A 12417-nucleotide genomic window follows, 5' to 3' on the forward strand; every position below is an offset into this window, starting at 1 on the left:
CTATCAGTGGAAATTTCTCTCTTTAAGATAAAGAATTAAATGCTAATGCACATATACATTAGGTGAAATTAAGATTATAAACTGTTTATAAACTTGTTTATAATCGAATTAAAATATTAACATACTAATAAAACTAAACTTTCTGTCTAAGATTCACCAATTATAAATATAATTTATGGACTTATATATTATTAATAAAACACGAGTCAAAAGTAAACCGGCGACGCGACGCGCTATTCAGACTTTTCACGTTTGCAAATTGCGTCCCTTGTGACGTCACAATCAACTTTTTCAGCCTCGCCAGACTTACAGTCAGCTGTTAGCGTACCTTATTAGAAGTTAATTTCATCCAACTTTTTATTAATACCATTGGATCTGAAATTAAGTCCGGTGTATTACAAATAAATTACAAACTGAGTTTTATTTAAGTAAGAGTACAACTAACTTTAATTTTCAGTTAGTTTTTATGATTAAATAAAGTTGATAGCTTAAGATAAGTCAAAAATTAAAACTAGCCACCATTAAATTTAAGACTTGGTTTTTACTGTGTAATAATAGTAACATTTTGACAAAATTTCGAGAAAATTTATTTTGTGATCATGACAGTTAAAGAATTTTGCCCTATATTGGGAAAAATTTCAGCATTGGGAAATTTAGGTAATGGAAAAATCTTTCTTTGGGAATTATTGGTTGCGGGAAATATGTCCGTCGGGAAGGTTGGAGTGGGAATAATGGATTGGGAAATGTGTCCTACAGTCTCGGTCTGACTTCAAATATTCATCATACTGGATTAAATAATAATAATTTCAACGAAATTTATAAATTTTTTCCAAAAATTCAAAAACCATAATAAAAATAAAAATCATACTTTTGAATTTTAGAAACGTTTGAATTGATTTAAATTTACATATTTTAAACTAATATTCTTTTTCATTTTGTGTAAAGTTTTTAATACTTGACACTAGTGTAAAATAGCCAAAAGACTTTAGTTTTCGTTTCGTTATCGTTAAAGTGTTTTTGACGTTTTGCGTCGACGCTGCAATCGCGACGTCGAAACCCGCGACTGCGGCTTAAACGAACCACAGAAACAGTCGCGACCCCGCATTGTGCGCATCGTCTTTAACATCCGTCCTGTTGTGCGTTTACAAAACTGTTAATGTCGATTGTACCCGGTTTTCAAATATTTACAGAAATAAACAAGTGTTGTTAAACAACGAAAGATTCTTAGATGCTTGCAATTCAACTGCATAGTCCACTACAATTATTTTACTCCGCATAATTAGATAATTACCTCCAGGTAGGGTTCAAATCAGCTTTCATTTACTTCTCGAGCTGTGACATTTGAAATTCATTAAAATAGTTTAGTTATTAATACTTTAACTTTTTTAATTCAAAACTTTTTGTTTTTTAAAGCTTCTGTCAATAAAATAAATTGCATATTCAATTTTTTTTGTTAAAAATTTTGATAAAAAAAGGATATATTTCTTGAGAATTCGAAATTGAAAACTGATAAAAATTACTTTACCTTCATAAATATAGAAATTTATTTATATTAAATGAAGATGATATTTATATAATTGGGAATCGATTGAAAAGTGTCGTTCTGCAGGTGAACAAAAACCGCGCAGGTGACTGTAATAGGATTACTGAAACACATGAACCGGTGATCGTGACGATGACGAATACTGCCGGATTTGGATCTATCGGCACTTTATTGTTGTTATTATTCTTCCTCACATTTCTTAATAATGGTAAGTTCTATAATTATTATTACATTTTCACAGTCAAATTTATCTCATAATTACTTCTTCAAAACATGAGAACATATCGGAAAATAATGTATATTTTTATTCTACAAACATTATTATCAGATTTAAACAAAATTATTAATATTTAGACAATTGCAGACGTTTTTGTTAGAAACTCTAATTTTCAAAAATAGACTAGCTTATATAGTATTACTCTAAACGAGAACGATCAATTCTTACATAACTTAGTAGGGTCAGGACTTTAACTAGATATATTATTGTATACATATATAGAAGAATACATGTCTTCTACGAATAAGAAGAACGACAGGAATTGTGTAACAATTTATGACATTGAATTTTGTTAAAGAAAACTTTATCGGCATTTAACAAATAGGAACAATTATATAAAAAATAATTATACGTTACAAACCACTTCAAGTACACATACATTCAGTAAATAAATGCAATTACGCTGAGAAAACCATTCACTTGAATTTAACATGATTTTTTAAATTAAACTTTGTTATGCAGTCAAACATTATATTTAAGTTTAATTCAAAAATATTTTTGGTCTATTTTAACAAATATATAATATATTTAATTCAAACATAAATCATGGTTGATTGTAAATTATACATAAATTACCTTAGCTTTATCTTATTTTAAACCAAAAAATAATACATTTTTTAATCAAATATGTATATTTTAAACAAGAAGTATATTTAAATAAAAGCTGTAGATATTTTCTATATTAATATTAAGGGGTTAGACTTAAATTATATATTAGGTATATATATTTTATTATATAAATTATATATTATCGTTAAGTATAATAGAGTAGTCAATCCATTATATTTCGACCAAAATCGTTGCAGACTAATTTTTAAAATTATAATACTTTGTAGGAATATTATATGTAAAGTCTCAAGATCAGGAAATGAAGACAATTACATTGCAATTCTTGTTATTTATTGATAGATGAATTTAAAGTGTGCGAGGTGCTGCAATTTGTTTAACAAAATTGTTGAAATTTGTCATCAATGACTAAAATTAGTATTATTAATGAATTTAATGCTATATAAAATAATGGAAAATGTTCCACTCTAAATCTAAATCAGTAAAAATTTCACTGATTCCAATTCAGTGGTCAAGTTTTCTTTAATTCGTTAATGGAATTTCACTAAGAATCAGTAAAAACTATTGATTCTCAGTGAAATTTCACGGATTCATAAAAGAAAACTTTTCCACTGAATTGAAATCAGTGAAATTTTCACTTTCTTCCGATTTAGAGTATGCACAATATTTTCATTCAAAAGTTAAATTTGTCTAGAATAATTTTTTTTTATTCTGTTTAAAAAAAGAAAAAAACGTTTTTTTGAGATTTAATCACGGAGAAAAATACACAAAGAAAATTTATTCCTGAAATTTTACTGAATTTAGTTCGGTAAAACTGGGATGAAGTGTCAAAACAGTAATTTTTCAAGAACTAGACTGTAAAAGAAATTGCATTGAAAAATAATGTAAAAATCATAAAGCTCACGATACATGTATTAGCGCTTCACTTACAGTTCGGTAAAACGTAAGCCAAGTGCTCGCTACATTCATATTTATTGAATAGTTCGGTAAAATGTAAGATAAAGTCTTCGGTAAAACTGACGAGTTGCAATTTATTGAATAGTTCGGTAAAACGTAAGTTAAAGTCTTCGGTAAAACTGACGAGTTGCAATTTATTGAATAGTTCGGTAAAACGTAAGATAAAATCTTCGGTAAAACTGAAGAGTTGCAATTTATTGAATAGTTTGGTAAAACGTAAGATAAAGTCTTCGGTAAAACTGACGAGTTGCAATTTACTGAAAGTTCGGTAAAACTTGAAGAACAAAAATAAAAAATAATGTTACTTCAGTAGATCTATATTAATACTGCCGTAACTCTCAATTTACCTATTTTAATCACTACCCAAACCCCCTACAATTGTTTACGAACAAATACTAATTGATACACCTGCCTACACGGAAAAAATTAATTTAGTACATTTTACGAAACTAATTTTGGAATAGCGGATACGGAGAGGAGTTTAGTATAAGATAAAACAGAATCAATAGTAATATATGATGACTGCGTTTCTCGAAAACTCAAAAAAAATTCTATGGACTTCACAAATGATCGGTTGGACGTTCTAATTCAAGAGTTTTGTAAAACGTTTAGCCTGAAGCGCATGCGCCACGGAAAAAAATATTCACGGAGAAAAAAACGAATAAAGCAGAAAAAAGAATTTCTTAATGTACCAATGAGCTCTCAAGACCATTTTTTCTCGACTTCTATAGGAGATAGATGATTGGTTCGACACATGTGACTGCACTCTACAACGCAATGGTTCGCTTGGATTGGCTTATTTTATTCTGACACAAACTTAACGGAAATACGCATACATATAAACGAATTCTGACGCAACGCACATACAATATAACTCGCATTGTAGATGAAAGAATTGAGTTTCTTTATATACTAACTGAGGAGATTAAAACTGCGCTTGTGAGAAATGTCAATATACTAAATATTAATTTTTAAAAAAAATCATTTTTTTAAAAGTTATACAAAATATTTTATGGTTTTTAAAATAACATTTTTTGATTATAATTGGTTATAAAATCTCTATAAAATTTTTCAATTTTTAAAAAATAATTTTATTCTTAATTTTAAATTATAAATAAATTGCAAAAAAATTTTCAAAATTAAATTCAAACTCAAAAAATTTTAATATTAAATTGTCTAAAATTTGAAGTAATAACAGTTAAAACTAATAAAAATTAGAATTAATTAAAATTTTGAGAAATTAATATATATGTTCATTTATTGTCATCGGTAAATATTATGATAAACTATAAAATTTATTGGAATGTAAATTAAAAGAAATTAATAATAATTAAAAGTTTGGATTACAAAATCACATAAAAAATGTTACGAATTTGGAACAATGAAATGTGAAATACGTAAAAGAAAACAATTATCCAAATGTTACCAGCAGGTAAAGCAGTTCTCTTTTTCCTTCCACATATTATCTCTATATACAGCAGACAAGTTAATACCGACGCGACGAGACAAGCTTCAACATATCTATTTATAACGCGACTTTTGGTACACCCCGTATAGAATTTTACGAAACTCTGTGTTCGAGAATTCACGATAGACAGCGAAGTGGAAACTCAAACCACGCGTTTTTAGATTGCACGAAACATTTTTACCATTTTTTGATAAAATGTTCACCAGAAAATACGAAACATTTCTACATTCAAGCTTGTTTTAGAAATTACAAAACTGGTTGCAGTTTCTCGAAAATTATTCTGCTTAAAGTAGTGAAAGTTTCTGGGTTTTTGAAAAACTTCGTCAAGGAATCTTAAATATCCGCTAGTGCGAAATTAGTTTCGTAAAATCTGCTGAACTTATTTTTTCCGTGTACACGGAAAAGTTTTTGGGCGAGCAGACGTCTCTCACTCGCCTCCCACAGAAAAGGTTTTCTGCTTTCTCTCTAAAGAGAGCTCTGATGCCCCACAAGAGAGCTCTGACGCCCCACAGTAGGAAAGCAGCAGTCTCTGTGGGTGAAATGAGCTACCAAAATGGGGCTGTCACTTTACCATAGGTACTGGTCACTCAGCGCCACCACAACAGGTACAGCGACTCGCCCAAGAACTTTTCCGTGTACAGTACATTCTAAACGCATACACTAATACACACGTCGCACGCGTTACATTAATGCTTCAGAAAGTTTCAACTGTCCTTATATATTAATCTCAATTTTATTTCACCGCTTGTGAGAAAGATTCAAATTAATAAACTATCGTTGTACAAAATTAAAAATTATTTATATTAATGAATCATTTCTAACTATATTGAAGGTTAATTTATGAAATATTTTTAAATTATGTTTTTATTATTATAAAGAAAAATGTTTAAATTTGTATTTAATGGAATAAAACAATAATTTATGAAAATCCTTATTATTCTCAAATTTTTGTGTTTAAAATTAAAAATGTACATATTAAAAGTGCAAGTTGGAAATTATTAAATTAATTAATAGAAAATTAATCTTTCTGAAATATTAAATAATAATTGTGAGGTATTATAAAGCGAAAAGGAAATAAGCAAGTAAGCAAATAAGGAATAAAGTAAGCAAGAAGGAAATAAGCAAGTAAGAAAGTAAGCAAATAAGAAAGTAAGTAATCAAGAAGGAAATGAGCAAGTAAGCAAAGTAAGCAAGGAGGAAATAAGCAAGTAAGCAAAGTAAGCAAGAAGGAAATAAGAAAGCAAGCAAGCATATAAGGAAGTAAGTAAGCAAAAAGGAAACAAGCAAGTAAGCAAGAAGGAAATTAGGAAGTAAGCAAATAAGTAGGTAAGCAAGTAAGCAAAGTAAGCAAGAAAGAAATAAGTAAGTAAGTATGCAAATAAGAAAGTAAGCTAGTAAGCAAGCAAGTTATTTCCTTTTTGCTTACTTGCTTACCTACTTATTTACTTACATACTTACTTATATGTTTAATTGCTTACTTATTTATTTCCTTTTTGCTTACTTACTTATGTTTACTTGCTTACTTACTTGCTTTCTTGATTGCTTGCTTGCTTACTTACTTACTATTATTCATATTTAATTAAAATGAATAAATTATATGTTTAAAAAATAAGTATGTTATTGCCATTTTATATTTTCTTTTTACATGATTTAAAAGCATTTATTTGTAAAATGTAAGGAACAAATTTTCTCCGTGTACTTTAGCAACAGCAGCAAATTTGCATTAGCAGAAATTTATTAGCTGTTGATGCTAATAATTTAGCTGAGTGAGCAAATTATTTGCTATAGCACCTAATCTTTAATTGCTATACAGATTAATAATCATTAGCTGTAAAAGTTATCCAAATTAGCCATTACAGCAAACAAGTTAGCTTACAGCTAATAAGTTAGCAATCCGCATGCACTAGACAGTATTAAAGAAACCGTCAATGATATCGCGTTTAGCAAATAAGTTTAGAGGGCTAAATATATTAAATTATACTATTACTATTTATTTTCGGTCAACAAAATGTCAAGTGTTGAACTATTGAATTCGTAAAAAGTGTGGGACATTATTGAGGATTGTGTAGAAAAATCTGAATGTAAGAGATAAACTTTATTATACAGTAGAATCTCCCACAAATAAACATGCGCATAGTGGTAACAAGACGGCTGCCACATCATAACCTCAAAAGACTTAAAACATTGTATATTTTGAAATTGACCGCCATGCGCAATAGGTCATTGCGCACTAATTTCTCCTTACACGTCAAATCTCTCTTATGTTAAAAAAAATAATTAATTAAAATTAATTAATTATTAATTAAAATTAACTTATGGGAGATTCGACTGTATGTATCAATTCAACATTATAACTTTTTCATTTTAGTTTTTCTTATGTATTAATATTATATTTTAATAAATTAGTTTATTAATTTTATGCGTTCAAAATTATTGAAAATTTATCTCTTTCCAGAAGAGAGAATATTAACAATTCGTACAATGTAAAATCTAAATGTAAAATAAAAGCATTATTAGAACTAATAACATTAGCCAGGTATATTAGTTATTTTAGCTATTTTGTTAGCTACACGGAGAGAAATCTCCCAGGAGGAAAAGTCGGACGAATGTCGGAGTTTACAACCGGCTGGGATCCGCGCCCGTGCGGACCGCCAGTACCGATGGTTTGTACCGATTCGGATCCTAAAATGCAACCGGCGCGGAACAGATTAGGCTCCAATTTTTGGATCCGCCTTTCTACTTTCGTCAGTACTGGCGTGGTACTGGATTTGTTCCGCCTGCGGATTTCATTCTTCTAAGGGCGTCGGAAGAATGACGGATGTTAGGTCTGTACTGGCTCGGTGCTGGGGCGGATCCGACTGCGGATCTCGTCATTTATTGTTATAGTTCACATTATCAGTATAATCATAAATTTATTTTATTATTATAATTAATTATTACAATAACTAATTGCATTTATTATAATATTATTATTAGTTAACCAATAAATAAATTAATAGTATTCATGCAAAGGAAGAATATAAGAAACTTAATTTTTTCATTATATATATAAAAATCCAACTTTATTAATGTGCAATTAAATAAATAATTTTTAATAAATAATATATTAATTTGAAAGAAGTAAAATATATTTAACTTGAAAGAAAATGTGATCAATATATTATAATGCCTACAATAAATAACACATTAAATAAATATGTAAAAAAGAGATTATTATTAATTAATTTATTATTAATTAATTAATAATCTCTTTTTAATTTAAACAATATATTAAGTAATTATTTATTGACACTTTTCTGCAAATTAAATAATTAAAAAAATGTGTTGTGCATTAAAATTTTATTCAATTTAATACTATTACTGATATGTTATAAATTGTTTTGCAGTGAAGTTATGTTCATATTATTCGATATATTATGTAATAAAATATTAAAAAACATAATAATAAAAATATAACATTTTTTTTAAACGAAATATTGAAATATTCATAAATACACATTCAGTAAAGTATTGAAAATATACCGGTATTACATCAGTTCGTATTTCCAAATTGCCTATTGCCGCGTAGTAATTTTACAATTTTTATTTCAGCTAGTGAGACTTGAAAGCATTTAAGGTTTGAGAGTTCCATGCGAGCGTAGCATAGTGGTTAGCGTGCGAGATTTCGGTGCGTAAATATTCGGTTAGGCGTAGGTTCGTACCCCCAAGCGTTAGGATTTTTCAAATGTGTATGTAATAAAAAATTGCGTTTATGTGTATAAAGAAATAAAAAAATGTGTAAAGTGAACTGTCAATGAATTGTCATCCGTATTTATCTTTTGCAATTAATTATTATTTTTTATTGATATTTGTTGAAATTATCATTTTGATCCGAGCCGGTTGTCAGGCGGTAGAATGCCAGCATTGCCAGCGCACATCTGACTAGGAAATTGAAGATCCGCAGTCGGTACAGGCGAGGATCCGCGCCGGTTGCAAATTTCCCACTGGGCTGTTGCTATTATTGCTTGCAGAATCTTTACAAATTTTATTAGTCACTGCTGAATAGAATTTTAGCTTGAGGTTATAATAATTTATATACGAAATCATCTATTTAATGTAATGGAGAGTTCGATGCAATAAGGGTGCGTCTACAATAGGTGAGATGTGAGTAACAGAGCACGAGTGGCGTGGAGTGGAGTGGCGTGTCGTGGACGTTCTGGTAATGCAGTACTACCAACTGCTAATGCCGAGAGAAAAAATTGAAAAGATTGTATAATGAATTTTCATCTTTTTTAATTTCAACAATGTAGTTATATTTTTTAAAGTAAACCAATTTTTTCAAGTCATTCGCTTTAATTTTGCTATTGATAAAAAATAATTCAATTATTTTAATTTTTATTAATTTCTGTTTTTTATAGTAATTTGAGTTAATCTAGATTCGAGAAAATTAAGTTTTCATAAACTAAATATTTTATTAACTTACATTTCGGAAAATTCTGCATTTGAATAAATGACATCTAGAAAATAATAATACTAGGGTAAATAATAATTTTACCTGTTTAATTTTCATCTTTTTTTATTAGGGTTAGACGGTCTTCTAATTATTCAACACTAGCAAAATCGTACGCGCGTGAATGATTTAAAGAATTATCACGGTAGTAATCTGTCTACCTACCTTCCACAGAAAAAGTTTAATAAATTTAATTTATATTGTTCCATGTTTATAATAGTTATGATTTTTTAAAAAATCTCGGTATTTAAACTAAATTATCATTTCAACGCCTCAGAAGCCATTTAAAAAAATTGCAAGAGGATCCAAGGCGGGGAAAGCAGTGATTTTTATTTTTTGTCACGGATTTTTCAGAAATCCTAGAATATAAAATAAATCATTATTAAAAAAATCAATATCACTGCTTTCCCCGCCTTTGATCCTCTTGCAAATTCGTTTAATGATTTCTAACATCCTCTATATTATATTAAGTTAATGTACGACCGACCGACCGACCGACCGACCGACTCACACCTCTTTCTATCTGTCTAACATCTATTAGAATACTTCACTCACACACATGTCCAAAAAACATATACCCATGTATGTTACACATATACTCTAAACACATATATGTACATGTCATGTCACGCATGCGCAGTAGTATCCTATCAATGTTAGGCATGCGCAGTAGTGTTCTACGAATGTTAGGCATGCGCAGTAGTGTTCTACCAAAGTTAGGCATGCGCAGTAGTGTTCTATTAAAGTTAGGCATGCGCAGTAGTGTTCTATGAATGTTAGGCATGCGCAGTAGTGTTCTACCAATGTTAGGCATGCGTAGTAGTGTTATACGAATGTTAGACATGCGCAGTAGTGTTCTACGAATGTTAGGCATGCGCAGTAGTATCCTATCAATGTTAGGCATGCGCAGTGGTATCCTATCAATGTTAGGCATGCGCAGTAGTGTTCTACGAATGTTAGGCATGCGCAGTAGTGTTCTACCAAAGTTAGGCATGCGCAGTAGTGTTCTATTAAAGTTAGGCATGCGCAGTAGTGTTCTACGAATGTTAGGCATGCGCAGTAGTGTTCTATGAATGTTAGGCATGCGCAGTAGTGTTCTACCAATGTTAGGCATGCGTAGTAGTGTTATACGAATGTTAGACATGCGCAGTAGTGTTCTACGAATGTTAGGCATGCGCAGTAGTATCCTATCAATGTTAGGCATGCGCAGTAGTATCCTATCAATGTTATGCATGCGCAGTAGTGTTCTAGCAATATTAGGCATGCGCAGTAGTGTCCTATCAATGTTAGGCATGCGCAGTAGTGTTCTATCAATGTCAGGAATGCACAGTAGTGTTCTATCAATGTTACGCATGCGCAGTAGTGTTCTATAAATATCAAGCATGCGCGCAAATCACCCACACATATACACTAATCACATGTACATGTATGCTCACACATATACATAAATTACATACACATGTATACTGACTCATATGCAGATATAAAATCATACATATACACAAATCACATATATAGATTTAATAAACGATTGATAATATAAGTTGTTGAATTTTTTAATTTTGTGTATTTACTTATTTATTTGTTTGATATAAATTAACAATAATATTTAAATGGATAATCAGTGAAAAATGACTGAGATTTCTGTAAGTGTAATTTTCTGCTGATTTTCAGTAAAATTATTTGTTTGACAGAAATTTACAATAATAATAAAAAACATAATAAAATGACAATCAGTGAAGAATGACTGATATTTTAGTACTTTTTAACTGAATCCAGTATAGCGGACGAAAATGAAAGATTTTGTAAGAGAATACGTAAAAATAACATTTCGTATAATGTACAATGACATTTTTTTAAAATGTCACTTCTTAATTTTTGTCTTATTACACAATGATTTTAAATAAAATAATTTTTATTCTTATAAATATTAATAATTTTTTACATTTTCTAACCACTATAACCCAGTGTACACGTACTGGAACAATTCTGGAACCGTTCCAGAACTGTTCTTTATTTCCATTAACTGTTCTAGAACAGTTCTAGAACGTGCACACTGGGAGGTTTTAATTTTGTAAATGTTCAAACTCTGGTTTAGAAAGAAAAATTTATATTATTATACAACTATATTGTCTAGACTTGCAAAAACCCAAAGTCTAGACAAAGTCGTAACAATATTGTTACAATACATATTGTAACAATATTGGTGACGGTGATGTGCGTAAGAATAGTGCAGTAAAAATTTAAAAAAAACATTTCTCAAAAAAATTAATAAAACAGCATTTTTATATACTTTACGAGATAAAAATTCCTAAAAAAAGTGTTGAAATTATTTGATTGGGGAGCGTTTACAAATGATGTCACGCAATTTTTCGGGATTTTATATACCCCCCTCCCCTCTCACGCAATTTCATGCAATTTCACATGTAAAAATACATTGTGTCACGTTTAGTAGAGACCCTCCACCCTCGCCCAAAAAACGTGACATCATTTATGAACGCTCTCTTGCAAATATCTTGCAAAATATTAAAAATTTTGTAAAACTTTTTGGCACACTTATTTAGGACCCTAAACACTATCAAATTACAAAGTACCCAAGTAGCACGGAATATAACCTTAAGGTACTACTACACTTTAGAAGGCTCTTAAAAGACCAAATTAAAAAAATTTTTTTTTAGGTCTCTTATTATAAATATTTAAAATACTTTTTTGCCTATATTAGTACATATTTGGAGAATAAAAATAATGGTTTGTTTTTAATTTTTATTTAATTTCATAATCTGCAGACAGCATTCAGATTGAAACTCCAAAAAGTTAGTTACACTGTTAGAAATTTTTGTTGGAATTTTCAGAAAAAAGCAACTGAAGTTTTCTGCAGTTACGTTTTACGTAAAACTTTGAAACATTTCATAATTTTCAGAACCATGTGACTGCATAAATCTTTAATCACAAGTCACTGAAAATTTTGTTACAGTTTCGTAATTTTACGAAACACGTAACTGCATAAAACTTCAGTTGCTTATTTTGGAAATTTTGTTACAGTTTCGTAAATTTCTGGAACACGTAACTGCATAAAACTTCAGTTGCTTATTTTGGAAATTTTGTTACAGTTTCGT

At 29.5% G+C, this 12417-nt stretch overlaps 1 protein-coding gene across 2 annotated transcripts in view; it reads left to right on the forward strand.

Annotated features, from left to right (window-relative positions):
* The first annotated feature begins 1053 nt into the window (after positions 1 to 1053).
* Positions 1054 to 12417, forward strand: part of LOC122509940 — a 142900-nt gene continuing 131536 nt past the window's right edge. Inside the window, exons 1-2 of one of the 2 annotated variants that reach the window (XM_043624276.1) lie at positions 1054 to 1297; positions 1597 to 1751. In XM_043624276.1, the coding sequence (XP_043480211.1) occupies positions 1676 to 1751 (76 nt within the window). In that variant the 5' untranslated portion in view covers positions 1054 to 1297; positions 1597 to 1675. The remainder of the gene's footprint in view (positions 1298 to 1596; positions 1752 to 12417) is intronic. The other variant, XM_043624275.1, reaches the window with a different exon arrangement.

The sequence above is a fragment of the Leptopilina heterotoma genome, unplaced genomic scaffold, assembly GCF_015476425.1.
Source record: "Leptopilina heterotoma isolate Lh14 unplaced genomic scaffold, ASM1547642v1 Lhet_65, whole genome shotgun sequence".
NCBI lineage: Eukaryota > Metazoa > Arthropoda > Insecta > Hymenoptera > Figitidae > Leptopilina > Leptopilina heterotoma.